The sequence below is a fragment of the Papio anubis genome, chromosome 7, assembly GCF_008728515.1.
Source record: "Papio anubis isolate 15944 chromosome 7, Panubis1.0, whole genome shotgun sequence".
Classification (NCBI taxonomy): Eukaryota; Metazoa; Chordata; class Mammalia; order Primates; family Cercopithecidae; genus Papio; species Papio anubis.
This window is the reverse complement of record NC_044982.1, coordinates 16538649-16561075: the sequence shown is the minus strand read 5'-3', so window position 1 is coordinate 16561075 and position 22427 is coordinate 16538649. Positions and strand designations below refer to the sequence as shown.

General features: G+C 40.9%; 1 protein-coding gene across 5 annotated transcripts in view; it reads left to right on the top strand.

Moving 5' to 3' along the window:
• Nucleotides 1-22427, top strand: part of TDP1 (tyrosyl-DNA phosphodiesterase 1) — an 88467-nt gene that overhangs the window by 35814 nt on the left and 30226 nt on the right. For all 5 annotated transcript variants that reach the window (XR_002523663.2, XM_003902148.4, XM_009212114.4 and 2 more), the window contains exons 12-13: nucleotides 773-839; nucleotides 2535-2642. Coding sequence is in view for 4 of the 5 variants with exons in the window: in XM_003902148.4 (XP_003902197.2) it covers nucleotides 773-839; nucleotides 2535-2642 (175 nt within the window). In the remaining variant the exon portion in view is untranslated. The remainder of the gene's footprint in view (nucleotides 1-772; nucleotides 840-2534; nucleotides 2643-22427) is intronic.

Sequence of the window (22427 nt, the reverse complement as noted above, 5' to 3'; positions counted from 1 at the left end):
GCATCAAGGAGAGTAGGATGGGCCAGGATTCTGACACCTCAGATCTATGCAGTTATAGATGTTAAATTACCATCACCAAGTAATTCAATTATAATTTTTTCTTTTCAAAGTGTACTTTTAATGGGGAAAAACGTGGTATTTTTAACAAAGCTGTTTTATAACTGGCTTTGAAACTGAATGGTTTTAGTTATTTGCAGTTGAAGCTTTGAAACTGAATGGTTTTAGTTATTTGCAGTTGAAGCTTTTGCAGGAAAAAGCTCTGTTCCACTTTACTTGGTCAGTTCTCGTCCTCAATGAGGTAATTTACTTTTATTCTCGACACAGGAGAAGAATTGTAAATAGTCCTTACATTCCTGATGGGAGAAATCTTTTTAATGTGTTCATAATTCCTGCTCTGAATGTTGAATGGGTTTCTAAAAAGTGATTAGCAAGTTGTCATTAGTTTTCACTATGTTTGTGTTACATGAGCCTTATTTAAAGGCATCTCATGACTATACTTTGTAAAGTATATGATCATCACTTACTTTTGCTTATAAGTCTGGATGTTTATAAGATTTGTATAAAGTTAATACTGAAGGAAGGAAACCTCATTAAGAGAACATATCTAATGCAAGTATAGAGATATTCTTTCAAATAACTGTTCTGTAAGATGAAGTAATAGAAGTAGTTTTTTTCCTGTTACCTTCTTGCTGTTTATTATAGATTTTCCTCTTAATGAGGGCTCCTCAAATTATATTTCATAATTTTTATTGTTTTATTTTTCTTTTAAAAGCTGGGGGCTCTCTTCCCTATAGCATCCAGACAGCTGAAAAACAGAATTGGCTGCATTCCTATTTTCAGTAAGTAATTGGTTTAGACTGCTGCTATTGCTTCTTTAGGAATTAGAATGTTATTTATGTCACTGGTTTGTTTTTTTTAAAAAGGAACTTTATGTAATATAGCTATATTCTTTCATCTACATATGTTAGTGATAGAAATAATTTAAAACAAGGTTTTGAATTTTTTTTTGGAATAGGTTCTTAATACCAAAGAGGAAAATTTATTGCTGTGAGGTTTCTATTTAAATATTGGCATGCCAAGAAAGATAAATAAAAGATCATGCTGGGTAGTTTAGAATTTACATAAGCAGTATTTTAGTTCATTTTTCCAAAATATAAAGTATCATTATTCTGTCTGTACCATCATATGTGCAGCTGCAAGCTTGGTGAGGGCAGATTCTATGCTGCTGTTTCCTGAGGATACAGGATAGTATCTGGCATGTTGTCAGAGTTCAGTAAATGCTGAGTGGACAAGTGAAGGGAATGTGCTTCATCCTTCTCCAGCCACAGCAGTTGCACAGTCTGCATATGCAAGGCCAGTCTGTTTCATGCTTGTCTCAACAGGTGTTTGCTGTGCTGGTTAGCCAGAAATGAAAGTAGAATTACTTTGAATTATAGCTTTCAGCTGTAATTCAGTGTGTTATCCTGGAGCTTTTCTTTAATGCTTTCTTGAGAGGTTTTTCCTTACAGAGGACATTTTTTTATATTGAACTCCTTTCAGTATTATATTATTAAATTCACTTGAATGAAGACAGTGATGGTACCTACCTAAGCCTGATTCTGTTTTCACAGACGATCAGTTAATCTGGGGGGACCATCCTCCTATAAGTAAGGATTGTTGCTTCATTATATAGGTTCCCATAGAACCATAGTCTACAGTATTGGAAACTTAGAAACCAAACTCAGATTTGTGAATGTCAGCATTTGACTAAAGTGTTTCTGCCCTCGCTTTTCAGCATTCATTTTTTTCATATACTGTTTGTATTTTGTCTTTTTTGTATTTTGTTTCATTCAACAAGCTTTTGCTGAGCCTCTATCGTAACACTCCATGGGAGCATGATTCTTCCCTTTAAGGAGCTCACAGTTCAGGCAGGAGACATATGCACACATGCTGTTAAAAGCACAACACAAGGGCCAGGTGCGGTAGCTCACACCTGTAATCCCAGCACTTTGGGAGGCCGAGGCGGGCAGATCACGAGGTCAGGAGATCGAGACCATCCTGGCCAACATGATGAAACCCCATCTCCATTAAAAATACAAAAAATTAGCTGGGCGTGGTGGCGGGCACCTGTAGTCCCAGCTACTCGGGAGGCTGCGGCAGGAGAATGGCATGAATCCGGGAGGTGGAGCTTGCAGTGAGCCGAGATTGCGCCACTGCACTCCAGCCTGGGTGACAGAGCAAGACTCTGTCTCTAAAAAAAAAAAAAAAAAACCAGAAATAATATGTATGCGTGTATGTATGTTCATGGCAAAAATGGAAAGGCTATATGCTGAAAGGTTACAGTTCTTCTTGTGAGAAGTGGGAAGTTTATAATTCTAAAATGGTCATGCGTTATTTGAACGCAGCTGTATAAAATATCACAGGTCACAGAGTCGTGTAGCCACTGTTAATTTTTAGATAATAGGCTTTTTCTTTTCATGCAGTTTCCTAATATTAGGATTAAGATCAATTTGTTTTATTTTGTAATTAGCGACTTGTGTCTTTTCTGTCACTAGCAAATGGTCAGCTGAGACTTCTGGCCGCAGCAATGCCATGCCACATATTAAGACATATATGAGGCCTTCTCCAGACTTCAGTAAAATTGCTTGGTTCCTTGTCACAAGGTAAACAGTCCTTACATTCCTGATGGGAGAAATCTTTTTAATGTGTTCATAATTCTTGCTCTGAATGTTGAATGGGTTTCTAAAAAGTGATTAGCGAGTTGTCATTAGTTTTCAGTATGTTTATGTTACATGAGCCTTATTTAAAGGCATCCCATGACTAATCCCTTTGTAAAGTATATATGATCGTCACCTGCTTTTGCTTATAAATCTGGATGTTTATAAGATTTGCATAAAGTTAACATTTACTTCTATTATTTAATACCTCAATAGGGGTTATGCAAATTGACATTTGGGGTAAGTACAGAAGAATAATGAAATGTTAAAATTAATATTTTTTTCTTAGTTTCTCCTTAGGTAATTAAAACCCGAGGCATTCAAATCTCTTATGTGTCCTTTTCTAAAACATCTTTAAGATGTAATTCACGTACCATAAAACCTGCCCATTTAGTCTCTACTGTTTAATGGTTTAGTATAGTCACAGAATTATGTAACCATTGCCATAATCTAAATTTAGAATATTTTCATCACCCCTATAAGAAACCACCTACCTGTTGGCATTTTTGTGTCTATTTTTATAGGAAGATAAATTGCTATGCCCTTTGAAAGCTAGAACTTGAGTTCCTGACTCCCAGGCTGAACTGAACGATTAGGCATCTCTTCATGATTCAGTAACATAATTAATGTCAATAGCAACTAATTAAAGTACCACAGAGTAGAATTATTTCTTTAAGAGAGGAACAGCACTCATGAACAAACTTTTAAACAAAAGAGCCACTTACATCTTCTTGGAGAAAGAGAAAGATTTATTTTAAGGAACTGGCTCATGCAGTTGTGGGGGCTGGCAAGTCCAAAATCCATAGGGCAAACCAGCAGCTTGGAGATTTAGTAAGACTTGGTGTTGCAATCTTGAGTCTCTTTCTACTTTATTGGAAAAGTTTAATTTAATGTCTGTTTGGGTGTTGTTTTCCCTCAAAGTGTAATAAAAAGGTGATGTACTTCACAGAAATTGCGTATTATTGATTCTGTTTCAAGGGTATTAAGGGAAGTGGAGATTAAAGTAACCCTGTGAGTAATCTTTTTCTAAAGGCAAAGTTTTTGTAGTTCAGTTCAATGGTAGTGTGTGCTTCACTGTGGGAACACAAAGAGCCAGGAAGTATGAGCCCTGCCATGCATGTGACCCTGTATCCTAGGTGTTTACCTGTGTAAACACTGTATTGTAAGCACTCTTAGAACTGTATTGCCTTGCTGGGGCAGAGGCAGGATCAAATGAGAGATGAGCTAAACTAAGTAAAGAGGTGCTGTTGTAAGTAGGCCTAGAAGTAAGCCTGAGAGAAAACCCAGATGGATTAGAAGGAACTAGTGAAGACAAAGGCCATGGAGGTGGGAAAATACACGGGGTTTTCAAGGAACAGCCGAGTGATTCCATGAGGCTATGTAAAAGGAAACACAGGTTTAGATACCTTTAGCATGTATTTTCTAAAATTAAGTCAGAAAACATCCACTGTCAGTTTACTCATTTAGTATCTTGTCAGTTTTGTACTGTGAATATCTGCTTTAATGTTGAATGGCTGTTACTGAATTAAGCAAATTATAGTTATTTGAAGTTTATTGTAAGAACTTGAAATTTGTCATTATGGATTTGTAGCTTCTAGTTTTATTCTGTAATAACTGGACTGAAAGCTATATCTACTTCCTAAATGTTTAAAGATTAATAGCAACAACATTCATTCAGCAATTTCAATATGCCAGATTGTTCTGGGTGAGCAGTCATGTGTATTTACTTATTTAATTCTCACAACAGCGCTATGATGACCAGGAGGCACAGAGTGATTAATAAGCTACCTAGTATCATGCAGTAATAAGTGGTGGAACCCAGACAGCAGCACGCCTCTTCTCTACTGTCTGATGCCCCTCTTAATCCACATACAGGTTTAGTGTACGTGTTTTCTTTTTTTTTTGAGACGGAGTCTTGCTCTGTCACCCAGGCTGCAGTGCAGTGGTGTGATCTCCACCCACTGCAAGCTCTGCCCCCTGGGTTCACGCCATTCTCCTGCCTCAGCCTCCCATGTAGCTGAGACTACAGGCGCCCGCCACCGCGCCCAGCTAATTTTTTGTATTTTTAGTAGAGATGGGGTTTCACAGTGTTAGCCAGGATGGTCTCGATCTCCTGACCTCGTGATCCGCCCGTCTCGGCCTCCCAAAGTGCTGGGATTACAGGCGTGAGCCACCGCGCCCGGCCGGTGTGCCTGTTTTCTACAAAGACTAGTTAATTCCAAAGAAATTGTGTCAGGCTTTACTTTGATTGTTGTATAAAAGAGGAAAGGGACATTGGGCATTCCAATATGATTGCAAGATTTCTAAGAAACATAAATAACAACTTAGATACATAGAGCCCACTCTCTCAGCCCTTCCATAACCAAGGAAAGTGTAGATTCCCAATATAAGTGGCATCTCCCAGTAAGCAGCTCCCTTGATTAGGTTTGGACATTTTGTCTGTCTGTCACTTTTTCTGAATCTGCCAGAAAGAATGTTCCCAAACCGAACTCATCGTATGTAGATGGAGATTTCTTTTCCCAACATTCTTGTTTGCCCTTGTGGCACCTGTCTCTTATTACCAGGTTTAAAGCCTGAATGTCCTCTTTCACTCTTCCTTCAAATGTTGGGCAAACATTTATTGAGGTCCTCCTGTGGATGCCGGGCACTCAGGATAAAACAGAAGATCTAGATAGTGCCTTTTAGATGCTCACAGTCTCTGATGTGAGGAGCCAGACACAGAAATAATTACAATAGGAAGAGACCAATTCTGTGCTTGAGGTGGGCACGTGGATGCTTTGGAAATAGCTATCAAAGCCTATTCATCTTTGAAATGTTTCAAAAGTTTCCTCTACCAGTCCTTGCAATTACCAGGTCAGAAACTTATCACCTGGACTTCTGAAAGGGTTTCCTATCTGTTGTGCCATCACGTGGGTGTTCTTCACAGGCCACTCATCCTGGTTGCCCATGCCCCTTCACCTTTCTGAAACATAGAGTTTCCTCATTGTCCCGTGTTCAGAATTTCCCATGTCCTGTAGGCTAAAGTACAGATTCCTCAGTTTGGAAGTCATGCCCCAGCCACACCATTTTCACCATTCTTACCCATTAATACCTAACAGGAACTTTGAGAAGAAGCCAGGCTAGCCTCCTTTGCCCCTGAAGTCATCTAGCCAGCAGCCCATGTAGTTTCCTCTCCTGATCCTTTCATCCCTTTTCTCTGTTTCTTCAGTTGCTACTCATCTTTTAAGAGTTGTGTTCAGGTCCCATCTCCTCCTGGAGCCTCTTTCAGCCTCTGCTGGTCCCTCCCTGTCCAGATCCTTAGATCCATGTGCCGCCAGTGGAGCTCACAGCTCCTACACCTCACTATTTTGTCTCTCAAGCATGAGCTTTAGCATTGTCAGACAGTACTAGATGAGATGGTCATGTCTACTATTGAACAAGTCTTGCCGTGGACAAGTTTCTTAATCTCTCTGAGCCTCAGACTTCTCATCTGCACAGCAACTATGAAGGTTTGAGGTGCCAACCATGGTGACCTGTGGGAGTAAGAAGAACGGGGCAGGGGAGAGAATTGACCTGCATTAAGTAGCCACCATGTGGCAGACACTTCTGGTGCTTTACCTACATAGTCGTCTCTTTCAGTCCCCACAAGAGCTGTGAGGTGGCATTATCCCCTCCCTCCGCTCAATGAGGAATAAGGCAGCAGAGTTGAGGCAGTTCTACCCATTACTCAGCAAATATGTATTGGCCACTGTGGCAAGAAGAGAGTAATTAAGATGAGGTTCTCATAGAATTTACATTTGCATGAAAGAGATTTACCAAAGAATTCATTGTATACATATTAGTTAATTGCACTTGTAATGCTTTTTGACTATTCTACATAGGTGGGTTTTTACCCAATAAGACCTTAATTTTCAGTCTTTCAGCCAAAACATCACTTCTGGAGCCTGGTGGCTTCCATAATGCCCTAGATTCCTGCATGGTCAGTGTTCTTTCTCTATTCACTGTGGTTGCTTGTGTAATTATCTGGCTTCCCCTGTAGACTCTGAGGCCAAGTCCATGCCTGTCTTGTTCAGCATACCCTGGTGACTGGCCAGGTGCCTGACATGTGAAGGCTGATGAAGGCTAGGATGGAAGTGGTAACTGTGAAAGCACTGCCTAGACTGCATAATGGAACATGGGAGGGCCCTCAAAGATGATTCCTGAGTTTGGGATGTGGAGATGGGGATTGTCACTGATATCAGTATAGAAGTCAGGGAATGGAATTGGCCTCCCACAGTGGGATGATGGTGAATTTGATTGCAGATTCATTTATCATGGTGGGGACTTCAGGTGGAATTGTTTGTTGGAGATGAACTTAAAACTGTGGTGTACATATAGTATGTTTTGGAGTTTGGGTTAGTACTGATTGTTGACACCATAATCCTTTGTGACTTCCTGAGGAAAATATAGCAGATCAATGCCTGGGCACTGACGAACATACAAGAAATACATATCAGGTGGGCTTTTCATGCCTACGAGGTGTTGCATTGCCAAGCAAATGAATTGGATTCAAGCCATCCCTCCTGGGTTGAAGAGCAACTGGTCACACATTCTCCATGAAATAACCTTTCTTCTACTAAGAAAAATGTTATATATATATTCTGTTTTGGGTATCAGATTTAACCATTTTTATCCAGCACATAACTTCTGAGCACCTACTGTGGACCGCACACTTTTCTAGGTGCTAAGAATGCAATAAACAATAAAACATCTTGACTTTATGTTCTGGTGCTGGGAATTATACAAAAAGCAAAGAAGTATGTTTATATATGCAAATGGTGGTAAGTGCTATACAGAAAAAATGGAATGATAATTTAGGTGCACAGTCTTTAATTCTAAATTCTTGGTACCATATGTAGTTCAATATTTGGATTTTAGAAAGATAATATGGTACCTATACTGTCTGTTAATATGCCTAGTAGTATCTGGACCAACACTTTATAATAAAACATTTTGGAAGCAAAGATCACAGGTAGCCTCATGTCATCTTAGTTCAACTTTTGTTGCCCATTGAGTTAAGATCAAGTTTTGCTATCAGATGAAATGAGTTAAATGCTTTATTTCAAATTTGGTTTAGGTAGTTGTTTTTAAATTTTCAGAGCTAACATTGTAGTTCTTAACCAGCAGTTCAGGCACAGTTCCAAGCACATTTTATATATATATATTAATTCATGTAATCCTCATAGCCATTCTACAGTGTATCCATGAATCCCCTTTTCAGATGGAAGAACTGAAGCACAGAGGTTAAACACGGTGCCCAAGAACCCAGAGTCCCCACCCTCAAACACTGTCCTGTAGGGTATGAGTGCCCGGGTTGGGGAGGGAGGCTGCTCCTTAAAGAAGAGGGTCAGAGAAGGCCTCCTGACGTGGTGACATTCATGCAGAGACCTGAAAGAAGTAAGAGAAGAGCCATGTGGATGGGTCGCTGAGGGAAAGCATTCCTGTGTGGGGTGGGGAGTGGGAATATGCTTGCTGTGTTTGATTAACAGCAAAGTAAGTGTTACTAGAGTCAATAGAATGGATGGGTAGGTGAGTTCAGAGCAGTAGTGGGTGGCCAGACTTTGCCTTTTTACCTGCTTTCAGATATTACTGTTTCTTTGATGCCTCCTGGGTTGCCTGAGGCTTCATTAGTTGTGGGTCTATGGAAAGCAGTTCAATGAATGTTATAATTTGAATTGATTAGAATAATTGAGTGCTTTTCTAAATGCTTGTTCCATGAGATTTTGTAGAATAAGATGTGATTTTAAATAGTTGACTTTAGCTTATACTCAAATAGGGTGTCTCTCAACAGGACACTATTGTTATTTTGGTCAAGATAATTTTTTGTTATACAAGATTGTCCCATGCATTATAAGTTATTTAATAACCTGGCCCTCACATACTAACTGCCAAGTCCTGGTGAAAGCTGAAAAAAAAAAAAGCCTTATACATTTCTAAATATTCCCTAGATTTTATGCTCTGATGGACAATATCATCATCCTTGAGAATAAATTCAAAAGTTTATGAACAACGAATATAATATATCCTTTCATTTAATATATTTACTTGCTTTAGAATAGTGAGGCAAGACTGTAGAGAGCACTGGATTCTAGTCCAAATGAAGCGCTCATGCCCAGCAAATCTAATGCTGTGTCAGCAAAGTAGCAGACATACTAGATTTTAAGAATTGGATTTTAGCCAAAGGTAAATACGTCAAAAGCTACATAAATTTAACTTTTGATATTTTTCTACTTTATTATTACTACTGATCCATACTAATGTTTGGGTTTGGAATGAATAACCAACTCCTCTTTATTAAGTACAATAAAATTAAATTCCCCAGAAAAAATTATAGGGGTAATAAGCACAGTGAATGATAGGCAGTATGAATTTTGACTTTTAACATGATAGACTTTAAAAAATAATCTAGAGCTACATATCCAAATAAGTGTTTGAAAGTAGGTGCTTTGGCCAAAAACATTGCCATTGCTCAAGTTTTCTTGCCACTCTTCCAAGTTCTTTCAAAATGAGTTGACATGACACGTTAGTAAATAAGTATTGTTTCTTAACAGACACTCTTTGTTTTCAGCCTTGCATTAGTTTTCTGTTCCTTTGTAATATATGATCACAAACTAAGAGGGCTTAAAACAATACAAATTTACTATTCCATGGTTCCCGTGCGTCAAGAGTCTGGGCGTGGATCAGCTGAGCCCTCTGCTCAGTGTCTCGCCAGGCTAAAATCAAGGTGTCAACCCAGCTGTGATCTCATCTGAAGCTTGGGGTCCTCTTTCAAGCTCACGGTTGCTTGTGGCTGTGAGCCTGAGGTTCCTGCTTTCTTGTCGGCTGTCAGCCAGGTATTCTCAGCTCCTAGGTGCTTCCCGTGGTGTTCTGCCGCATTCCTCATGGGGTGCTTCTTGGAAACCGGCAGGAGGATCTATCTCAGAAAGGACCCAACCCAAGCCCACCCAAGATTATTTCCCTTTTGAGTAACTTAGTCAATTAATTGATAACCGAATTATGCAAGTGAAACTCCATCATATTCACAATTCTGGCTCATCCTCAAGGAAAGGGGATATACAGGTGTGTGCACCAGGGGCCATCTTTCGATTCTGCTTTCCACAGACTTCACTGAATTTTTTTTTTTCTGAGATGGAGTTTCACTCTTATTGCACAGGCTGAAGTGCAATGTCACGATCTTGGCTCACTGCAACATCCGCCTCCTGGGTTCAAGCGATTCTCCTGCCTCAGCCTCCTGAGTAGCTGGGATTACAGGCATTCACCACCACACCATGGCTAATTTTGTATTTTCAGTAGAAATGGGGTTTCTCCATGTTGGTCGGGCTCGTCTCGAACTCCCGACCTCAGATGATCCGCCCACCTCGGCCTTCCAAAGTGCTGGGATTATAGGCATGAACCACTGTGCCTAACCCACTGATATTTCTTTCCTAGTTCGATTTACCCTCTTATTCTCCAATCTTGGCTGGAATTAATTTTTTACTGTTTCCAAAATTGGGGTTTGTTTTCTATAGTTAAGCAAAAGTACCCTTGTACATACTCGAAAGACTGAACCTCCGGCTCCAAAGCTCTTTGAGAAGTGAAGTTCTATACTTTCGTGGAGCCAAAAGAGGCAGCTGTACTGGAGTAAGGGACCAACCCCACAGCATGACTGCTTTGGAGAACCATATTTACTTGGGTATGCAGAGTTGTTAAAAACAATAGTCCTATAAAAGATTCGTAGAATCACAAAAGATCTGATTTCCTAATCTTAAAAAATCTCATCCCCTTAGAAAATGTATTTCGTATGGTTCCTATTGGGTCTATATAATATCTTATTGCCTGTTATGTCTCTACCCATCATAAGTAGAGGATGTTGACTTCCTGATCATTTGGACTTTGTTTCATCCAGTTGACATTTCACAAATGTGAAAACTGGCTACAGAAGGTCAGGAATTGGAATCTTATACAAATGCTAGCCTTAATATAGTTTTTAATCTTCCCTTTTATTATTTTAAATATAAATCACAGTTTTCATTTCCTCTCTTTCATTATGTGTTGTGACTGAGGTTCTGACTGAAAGCATTTTTCATAGACCCTGGGTCATGTTTTAGTATATAGTTGCCATAGTAACCACATCACCAAGAATCATAAAATCTGCACCAAAACCTTTTTAAATGAAGTTTCTGCTGAACTATCTGCATTAGAAGTTTCCTTTTACTGTAGAGAAAATGAGTTTATAATTATCAGGCTTCATTGCCTACCAGAATACTCATTGTGATCTTTGGTAATTATTCTTTAGTGTTTGTGCTTTCTGGCAGATTGGCTAATACAGTGCCTAGTTCGGTACCTGGCCTGTAGTGGCCCCAAACTGAATGAATGGTATCCCCCTTAATCTAACTGCAGTTTATTTTCAGACTGCTTCTCAGGTTTTATTTTTTTCTGTACTGTCTAGAATAACCATACTTTTCTTTCAAGTTCTAATTCAAATGCTCCCCTTGAAGTGAAACTTTTTGTAGCTCAGCAGACATTATTTTTTCGTTTGTGTTTTCATGGCGCTTTTTGCTTGGTCCTTTTTACATCTTCTCAGTTGATTCCTTTTTTTTTTTTTTTTAATTTTGAATATCTTTTCTCACTGCTTCTGTAGGCATCGACCTGATTGCTTCTTTCTGGATCCCTTTGCTTCCCTGTACCATGAGCTTCGGGTGAGCAAGGTGCCTGATCTTACTCATCTTTTTCTGCTTAGCATCTAACACTGCATGGCACATGGGTAGTGACCAAAAAATATCTGAATCAGTGCCCTTTTAAAAACTTATTTTTTTCAAATAGGTAACATACACAATATATAAATGGTATATAAAGAAGGTATGTCTTCCCATTCCCGTTCCCCAGCCTGCTCCTCATCTGGAAACCACTACTACTAGTTGCTTGGGTTTAATAGCTATAACCCATCAACATTTTTAAACCCAGGGTCTACAAATGGTGACGTTACCCAGTCATCTAGCATATTATGGAGGAAATAACCTGAGATAGAGTCCAAAGATCCAAGTCCTAGTTTGAGATTGCCACTTACTAGCCTTGCCACTTAAATTTTGCAAAACGCATTTATACCCTTGGCTTTTATCTCATTTATGGAATCCCAAGGATGATGATAGAAAACATGTGGTTGTTTCCTATTAAACAGTATGCTGTGTTTAATATTAGTTCACTGCTTGATTTTTCATGTCTCTCATATTCATTAGGCCTCTTAGGATTTAAGAAAGCACCTTATAAAGCCTTTATCTGTTTTGCCTGTGTAACACATCCGTATAACATATATGACCTTAAGACATATTCAAGCGGGGTGCAGTGGCTCACACATGTAATCCCAGCACTTTGGGAGGCCAAGGCGATCGGATCACCTGAACTCAGGAATTCGAGATCAGCCTGAGCAACATGGTAAAACCCCATCTCTACCAAAAAATTTATTTTAAAAAAAGGGGAGGGGGCGTGGTGGTGTGCACCTGCAGTCCCAGGTACTCAGGAGGCTGAGATGGGAAGATAAGTTGAGCCTGGGAGATTGAGGCTGCAGTGGGTCATGATGGCACCACTGTACTCCAGCCTAGGCAACAGAGCGAGACCCTGTCTCAAAAAAAGATCTTTTCAGAGATATATAGCCTTTTCTAAACCAAATATGTGGTTATTTTTATTTTTACTTTTATTTTTTTTGAGACAGAGTCTCGCTGTGTCGCACAGGCTGGGGTGCAGTGGCGTGATTTCGGCTTACTGCAACTTCCGCCTCCCGGGTTTAAGGGATTCTTCTGCCTCAGCCTCCCGAGTAACTGGGACTACAGGTGCATGCCACCATGCCCAGCTAATTTTTGTATTTTTAGAAGAGACGGGGTTTCACTGTATTGTCCAGGCTGGTCTTGAACTCCTGACCTCGTGATCCGCCTGCCTTGGCCTCCCAAAGTGCCGGGATTACAGGTGTAAGCCACTGCGCCCAGACATATGTGGTTAATTTTTAAATTGCTCACAATTACTCTATTTAATCAGGACAAGTACAGTCAGCCACATTTATACATTCAGAGAAACTCAAAATTAACAGTTCACTTGAACTTATTAGGATGTTATATTAGCTGGCGATTTCCTCTTTTGATTGGTTACTTGCTTTTATGGAGAGATATTTATGGTTTTTAATAAGATTTTCCTCCCATCTGTTTTGATCCTACCATAAAATCATCCCATGTTTGATGGGCAGCCGGTTGTTAGGGAAATTATTGGGACATGATGACAACTGTGGTATTTAAATTTTACCACAGGACTAAGCAGGAGGAAGATGAGGTTTAAGAGAAGCCTTGGTTAGTGCCTAGGTGTAATTGGCAAACCCAATGAGAACAGTTACGAAAGTTGTGTATTGTGGGTGGTCAGAAGCAAGGTGGGTACCTAACACATGCTGGATCACTGTTAGAGTTGCCTAGCAACTGACAGGCAATGCGGATAGTCAGGGATGAGCAGAAATGTTGGTGCTGCCACTTCAGGAGAAAACGAGACAAGTGCTTGACTGAAAAATCACTGGCTTTTTGAGGAAACATAAAAGACATTCTCTCTCCTCTGCTTTTCAATATTACTATGCAGTACTCGTTCTCTAATGTCTGTTGCTTTGATTCTGAAACAAATCATCTCTTTTTGTTCTCCTTTGTCTGAGTATTTTGGTGAAAATAAAATTGGATTACACAAGAAAATACTTACAGATGTCATTGGGTAGACTTGGTTGCCTGGCCCTGTGGCTCTAAGATATTGGGATTAGCTGGTATGCTTCATGTGCTTTGTTACAAATGTTGGTTATCAGTACTAACGCCTACAAGTGACTTCCTTTATACAATAGAGATGATTCAAGGTCATATTACTACCCTCGCCTGCCTGCATTCTGGTACAAGCAGACTGAAGACAGCATACCCCTTACTAAAGTCTCGTGAACATCATCACGATGGAAAAAAGCTTGAGACCCCTGACTCAGTGCCTCTAGACCCTTTGCACACTGGCATTGCTAGTCACTAAGTGCACATCTGGCTTGAGATGAGGAGGTGCTACCTGGAATTTCCCACCAGGGACTGGCCTCCAAAGAAAGCCTCTCTCAAGTAATATAGCAGATACTTGTATAGTGCTTACTGTATGCTGGCCAAGAGCTTTTTTATACTAGCTCATTTAATCCTCCAAATTAGGAGCTAGGTGCTGTTACTATCCCCATTTTAGAGATATGAAAACTAAAGCATAGAGAGCTTAAATAGCATGCCCCCAGGTGACCCAGTTGGGAAGCAGGAAGAGCTAGGATTTAGACCCAGGTAGTCTGGTGTGACTATTTCTTGTTTATGTGCCTGGTGCTGTTCTAGGTTTTAGTTATAGATGATGGACAAGACAGGTATGGTCCCTGCTTTCATGGAACTTGCCTTCTAATTGATGTAGACCTATCGTCTCTCTGCTTTGGGATTGGCACAGAAACATTATTACAGGAGAGTCAGCAGGATGGTGACAGGCCAAGAGAAGGAAGGGAGGAAGCAGGTTGCCTATAAGGTTGTGAGCACAGCTCTCTGGGAGAGTTAAACATGCTGTTAGGCTTTGTGGAGCTGATCATCAGCCCCAAGGAGGCTGCTCCTCCAGCTATCTCAGGTCTTAGTGGGAACCTTCCTTGTGCTATGCAGCACCAATATTTCAGGCTCCAAAAAGACAAGAATAATTCCCAGGACACTGTACACTGTGGGACTCAGGAAAACCAAGGTAAGGCACCAGCCTTCACACACTTTATAGAGGAATCATCTTCAGAGAGCTTTTCAAGGTCTCCAAGGACCTTGACCAAATGCTGACCATATATTGGACTATTCAGTCTTACTGGCCATGTGAACAGTCCATTCACTCTGCAGCTACACTCTTAAGACATTTGCTTCTGCTCTCTAGGCCCATTTCCGCATCTGTAAAACCAGGGGTTGGGCTAAATCAGTTGATTTTATACTGTGTTCCTTGGAGCCCTGTGGGCTCTGGAAACCCCTTTTGGAAACCACCACAACAGTGGGCAGAGAGAGACGAGTGCAGGTAATTCACCTAGAGATACTTGCCCCTATTTGCTTAAAATGTTTCCTTTGAACAAAGGGTTCTCCAGGTTTAAAAAGAAAATTTTAAAAAATCATTATAATAGATCATCTCCCAGGGCCCATTCTAACAAACATTTCATAGTTCTATTAAAAGCATTAACCATTTCCAAACCTTACCTTTGTGATGTGCATTAAAATTTCCTAAGCACTTGCACCTAGATTATTTCATTCATTCCTCATTATAACCCAGTGCAATGAGCAGATGGTGTTAAGTCTGTATTGTAAGTGAAGAAACTGGTGACCTAAGTACATAACCACAAGGTAACACAGCTAGCCAAAAGCAAACTCAAATCTTACAAGTCTGTTGCTCTTTTCAAGTCCTTGTATTTATTGCCTTTCCATTATAGGAGGCAGACTAAAACATTGGAACATTTCATTAGAAAATAAAACAGTAAGCAGTTTTTGATTATCACATGGGTTACTATTAAATATGTACTCAAATTATTTGGTATAGTATTCTAAATACCAATTTTGACCTGAAATTTGAAAAGCAATTTTTTTATCCTTCTTGGCAGTAATTTTTGGCATTTTGGATTATTGATGTGATGACTTCTAAAGTCCTTGTAATTCCATCTGTGGGATCAAGAATAGATGGATCCTTTTAAAGACTAGGTCAGTAGGTAGGCTAGACTATGCCATCGGGCACCAAAGCCTCCATTTAGAGTCCAACATGGCTGTGAAACACTGCTTGGCGGGGGGAGGGTCATGATAGGCCCACGACTGAGGAACAAAGTGAGGTTGCAAGTAGATTTGTCCGAATCTATTTGGTGGTTTGTCAGACTTTACACTTGAAAAACCCCACAGGCAAGTATCTAATCTCCTTTAGTGTTCTGCTCTTATCTGCTTGAAAACATGCATCATAATCACTTTCATTTTTCTTTTCCTGCTGGTGTTTCTTTGTTAATACACTGTATCTGTAAGACCTGATATCTACCCTGGAAACACAGCTGATGTGTTGCATCCTCCTAGTAGTTAATCTCCCAAGATTCTTCAACATCTGCAGAATTTTGAGACAGGATTTCACTCTGTCACCCGGGCTGCAGTGCAATGGCATGATCACTGCTCACTGCAGCCTTGACCTCCTAGGCTCAGGTGATCCTCCCCTCTCAGCCTCCCAAGTAGCTGGGACTACAGGTGTATGCCACCATGCCTGGCTAATTTTTTTTTTGAGACGGAGTCTTGCTCTGTCACCCAGGCTGGAGTGCAATGGCGTGATCTCAGCTCACTGCAACCTCTGCCTCCCGGGTTCAAGCAATTCTCCTGCCTCAGCCTCCCAAGTAGCTGGGATTACAGGCACCTGCCACCAAACCTGGCTAATTTTTTTATGTTTTTAGTAGAGACGGGGTTTCACCATGTTGGCCAGGCTGGTCTCCAACTCCTGACCTCAGGTAATCCGCCCACCTCAGCCTCCCAAAGTGCTGGGATTACAGGCATGAGGCACCGTGCCTGGCCTATGCCTGGCTAATTTTTGTATTTTTTGTAGAGAAGGGGTTTTGCAGTGTTGCTTAGGTTGGTCTTGAATTTCTGAGCTCAAAACTCTCTGTCTGCCTTGGCCTCCCAAAGTGCTGAGATTACAGGTGTGAGCCACCATGCCCAGCTCCTCTTCCTCTTTATTATTCACCAATATTTTCATTCCACCCTTTTTTGGCTTTCAAAATTAGTCATTGTCATTATTATTTTACAGTCACTTCTTGTTTACAGTTACCCACAAGTTTACTCATTTCTTTGTTCCTTTTTCTTCCTGGTAACCCTGTCCTTTCAAATAAATTCAGTTTTATTCCTGAACTATATCTTTTGTAGTTATTTCATTGATGCCTTCTTACTGGCAATAAGCTCTGATTTATCTAAAACTTTCTTTATTTTAACCCTCATTTTTGAGTGATAATTTAACTGAATTTAAAATTATCTGGCCAGACGTGGTGGCTCACGCCTGTAATCCCAGCACTTTAGGAGGCTGAGGTCAGTGGATCACTTGAGACCAGGAGTTCAAGACCAGTCTGGGCAACATGGCGAAACTCTGTCTCTACTAAAAATATATTAGCTGGGCATGGTGGCTCACACCTGTAATCCCAGCTACTTAGGTGGCTGAGGCACAAAAATTGCTTGAACCCAGGAAGCGGAGGTGGCGGTGAGCTGAGATCGCTCCACTGCATTCCAACCTAGACAATAGAGCAAGACCCTGTCTTGTTGGGGGGGGGGGGGAACAAACCTGGGACAAAGTAACTGCCAACTAAGATTTTTTTTTTTTCCTTTTAAGACAGAGTTTTGCTCTGTCACCTAGGCTTGGCTCACTATAACCTTCACTTCCTGGGCTCAAGTCATCCTTCCACCTCAGCCTCCCAAGTAGCTGGGACTACAGGCATGCACCACCACACCTGGCTAATTTTTTTCTTTTTTAGAGATGAAGTCTCACTATGTTGCTGGTCTCACACTCCTTAGTTCAAGTAGTCGTTCTGCCTCAGCCTCCCAAAATACTGGGATTATAGGCGGGAACCACCATGCCTGGTCTTCCTCCAAGTTCCTTAAATATTTTTTTCCATTGACTTTTGAGCTCAGTTGTTAGTATTGAGAAGTTGCCATCTAATTATTGCTCCTTGTGGAAAAGCTGTCTTTTCTCTTTGGCTGCTTTTAAGATTTTCTTTACCTTTGGTATTATTCAATTTAGCTATGATGGATAAGTAGGTATGGATTTGTTTTTATTTAGTCTCAGCAGAGTTTGTTGTATTTCTTCACTCTAAAGAGCTGATTTTTCAACAGTTCAGTAAAATTTATTGGCTGTTATCATTAAGCATATTGACTCTCACCTTCTCTTACTTCCTTCTTGCAACTCTTATTAGATGCTTGTTGGACCCTCTCATTCAATCTTCAGTTTCTGACTTTCTACCTCTTTGCCTCTGAGTTGCAGTCTACCTGATTTCTTTAGATCTTTCTTCTGTTTCATTAGTTTTGTTTTCAGCTGTGACTCGTGGTATTTAATTCAACAGTAGAGTTTTTAATTCTAGTGACTTTATTTTACTTTTGGACCTTCTTAGATACCATATATTTCATGGTTTAGAGTTCAGACCATAGTCACACTGCCTGAGTTCAAATTCTTACTCTATCATCTAGTACCTGTTGAAATCTTGGGCGCAAATGACTTCCATTCCTTATCTGTTAAATAAGGATAGTAATAGAATAGGTATCTAATAGTTAAGAATGAAAATAAATAGATTATATGAAGGTATTAAAACAATGTTTCGCAGTTAATAGATGCTGCATATTAGCTGCCGTTATTAGCAAATTTGTTTTATGCTGGTTTCATTATTTCTTTTGTATGTTGTTTACTTTGAAATCTTTTGTTTGCTTGTTTTTGTTTTTTGAGGTGGGGTCTTGCTGTGTCACCCAGACTGGAGTGCAGTGGCACGTGATCATAGCTCCTGGGCTCAAGTGATTCTCCCATCTCAGTCTCGCAAGTAACTGGGACTGCAGGTGCACACCACCCTGCCTGGCTAATTTTTGCATTTTATTTTGATATGGGATCTTGCTTTGTTGCCCTGGCTGGTCTCGAGCTTCTGGCCTCAAACCTTCTGTCTTGGCTTCCCAAAGCACTGGGATTACAGGCATGAGCCACCATGCCCAGCTCAAATCATTTTAAGTATACTTATTTTTAACTTGTCATCTAATCGGCCAATCATCTGAAGTTCCTGGAGGTCTAATTATATTTTCTGTTGTCTTGCTTATGATGGATTTGGATTATTTTCACTTTTATTTTACAATTTGTGTCTTCACTGAAGCTTTAACTATAAAAATTATCTGTGACTTGAGTGGACAGACCTCTGTACCTCCAGAGAGATTTTGTTTCTGCCGGTCTCTTCAAGAACCTGGAAACAATGTCTATATTAATATCTTGATGTAAGGTAGGGGCAGATACCTAGCATTTCAATATTTGAGAGATCAGGTAGAAGAAAAGGAGTGACCAGAGAGGTTGAAAGCAGAAAGGAAGCCACAAAGTGTAGCAGAAAACAAGGAAAAAATATTACATTAATGTTTCAATTATGCCAGGGGATAGGAGGCACTGATGGTAGAATTCTCATGCTACGGAGAGATTAAGATGAGATTAAAGAAGTTTCCATTGGATATGGCAGTGTGGAGGTTTTCAGTGACTTTCAGTGGTTTCAGGATAGTGGTTTGGGGAAAAGTCTTATTGAAAGCACATAATAGATTGAAGGGTAAGTGGGGTTCTCTGCAGTATTGTACTGGAAGTTATAGCCAGTGCAATAAGGCAAAAAAATAAAAGACATAAAGATTGTTAAGGAAGAAGTAAAACTATATTTTCAGAAGATATGATTGTGCATTTGAAAAACCCCAAGGAGTTTAAACATGATTTCAAGATTCACTATAAAAGCAGGGTAAGACTGTGATATCAGCATAAGAACAGATAAATTGATCAATAGAACCGAGTCCAGAAATAAACACATATATCATCAAACATTTTTGACAAAGGCATCAATGTAATTCAGTGGACGAAGGATGTTCTTTTCAATAAATAGTGCTAAAGCAATTGGATATCAATGCAGGAAAAAAAAAACCTTAGCCTATCTTAGGCCATAGACAAAATTAACTTCAGATGTATGATATACCCAAGTGAGAAAGCTAAAGCTATAAAGCCTAGAACAAGAATATCCTATAACCTTGAAGTAGGCAAGATTTAGTACATAAGACATAAAATGCACTTGCAAGAAAAGATTTACACGTTTGGACTTCAAAATATTTTAAAACTTTACTTTGTCAAAAGCCACCACTTTGGGATGGAGGAAAGGTTTTTCTAAATAAGAACTCACACTCAGATGTTATTTTTTTTTTTTTTTTTTTTTTTTTTTGAGAGGGAGTCTCGCACTGTCGCCCAGGCTGGAGTGCAGTGGCCGGATCTCAGCTCACTGCAAGCTCCGCCTCCCAGGTTTACGCCATTCTCCTGCCTCAGCCTCCCTATAGCTGGGACTACAGGCGCCCGCCACCTCGCCCGGTATTTTTTTTGTATTTTTTAGTAGAGACGGGGTTTCACTGTGTTAGCCAGGATGGTCTCGATCTCCTGACCTCGTGATCCGCCCGTCTCGGCCTCCCAAAGTGCTGGGATTACAGGCTTGAGCCACCGCGCCCGGCCACTCAGATGTTATAAAGTAAAAAACTGCACCTTGGATAACTTCCTTCCTCGCCCCAAAATGGAAGAAAGCAAGCAAAAAAGACCTTCTGAACTATAAAAGTTTTCATAAACAGTTATAACTGGGCAAACATTTACAACATAATTGTAATATATGAAAAGCACTGTGTGGTGGGCAGAATAATGGCCCCCCAAAGATGTCTTTGTGTAAATCCTCAGGGGCTGTGACTGTTAAATTACCTGGCAAAGGGGAATTAAGGTGGCAGGTGGGATTAGGTTTGCTAATCAACTGACCTTAAAATGGAGTGGTTATTGGGGGAGGACCCAGTATAATCACAAAGATACTTAGTAGAAGACGGACAAGTCGAGAGAGAGAGAGAGAGAGAGAAAGCACTGCATGAAAAGAACTCAGCTTGGCCGGGCGCGGTGGCTCAAGCCTGTAATCCCAGCACTTTGGGAGGCCGAGATGGGCGGATCACGAGGTCAGGAGATCGAGACCATCCTGGCTAACACGGTGAAACCCCGTCTCTACTAAAAAATACAAAAAACTAGCCGGGCGAGGTGGCGGGCACCTGTAGTCCCACCTACTCGGGAGGCTGAGGCAGGAGAATGGCATGAACCCGGGAGGCGGAGCTTGCAGTGAGCCGAGATCCGGCCACTGCACTCCAGCCTGGGCGACAGAGCCAGACTCCATCTCAAAAAAAAAAAAAAAAGAAAAAAAAAGAAAAGAACTCAGCTGACCTCATTGGCCTTGAAGATGAAGGAACACAGACATTCCAAGGGGAATGCAGGCAGCCTCTAGAACTAGAAAAGGCAAGGAAATGAATTCTTCCTGAGGGCCTCCAGAAGAAACACAACACTCCTAACACTTTAATTTTACTTTACTTCGTGTAAGATAATGAATCTTTGTTTTAAGTCATTAAATTTGTGGCATTTTGTTAGAGCAGCAGCAGGAAACTAATGAGCACTGCATATCAAGAGAAAAACACAGTATCATAGTTTAAAAATTAATACTCCACAGAAGTAAACATCAGCATTCAGTAGTGATATGGGCTGACTGTATCCCCACCCAAATCTCATCTTGAATTGTAGCACCCATAATCCCCACGTGTCATGGAGGGGATCTGGTAGGAGGTAATTCAATCATGGGGGTGGGTTTCCCTGTGCTGTTCTCATGATAGTGAATATGTCTCATGAGATCTGATGGTTTTATAAAGGGCAGTTTCTCTGCACACACACTCTTGCCTGCCACCATGTAAGGCATGCCTTTGCTCCTCCTCCTCCTGCCATGATTGTGAAGCATCCCCAGCCATGTGGAACCGTGAGTCCATTAAACCTCCTTTCATTTATAAATTACCCAGTCTTGGGTATGCGTTTATTAGCAGTGAGAGAACAGATGTTATAGTAAATTGCTACCAGTAGAATGGGGTGCTGCTATAAGGATACCCAAAAATGTGGAAGCAACTTTGGAACTGGGTAACAGGCAGAGGTTGGAACAGTTTGGAGGGCTCAGAAGAAGACAGGAAAATGTGAGAAAGTGGCAACTTCCTAGAGACTTGGAGGGCTCGGAAGACAGGAAGATGTGGGAAAGTTTGGAACTTCCTAAAGACTTGTTGAATGACTTTGACCAAAATGCTGATAGTGATATGGACAATGAAGTCTAGGCTAACATATTCCTAGAGGGAGATGAGAAACTTTTTGGGAACTAGAGCATAGGGGACTCCATGGCATGAAAATATGGCATTAAGTGTTTATGGCTTTTCCAGGCACATGGTGCAAGCTGTCAGTGGATCTACAATTCTGCGATCTGAAGGATGGTGACTCTTCTCACAGCTCCAGTAGGCAGTGCCCCAATGGGGACTCTGTGGGGCCTCCGACCCCATAATTTCCTTCTACACTGCCATAGCAGAGGTTCTCCATGAGGGCCCCATCCCTGCAGCAAACTTCTGCCTGGACATCCAGGCGTTTCCCTACATCCTCTGAAATGTAGGTAGAGGTTCCCAAACCTCAATTCTTAACTTCTGTGTACCTGCAAGGCCATTGCTTCAGAGGTGTGCTGCAGGGGTGGAACCCTCATGGAGAACCTCTGCTAGGGCAGTGCAGAAGGGAAATGTGGGGTAGGAGCCCACAGCTTGCACGGTGGGCCTGGAAAAGCAGCAGACACTCAATGCCAGCCCCTGAAAGCAGCCAAGAAGGGGGGCTATGCCCTGCAAAGCTACAGGGGCAGAGCCTGTCCAAGGCCGTGGTAGCCTACCTCTTGCATCAGCGTGACCTGGATATGAGACATGGAATCAAAGGAGATCATTTTGGAGCTTTAAGATTTGACTGCCCTGCCAGATTTTGGACTTGCATGGGGCCTGTAGCCCCTGTGTTTTGGCGAATTTCTCCCATTTAGAATGGCTGTATTTACCCAATGCCTGTACCCACATTGTATTTAGGAAGTAACTAACTTGCTGTTGGTTTTACAGGGTCATA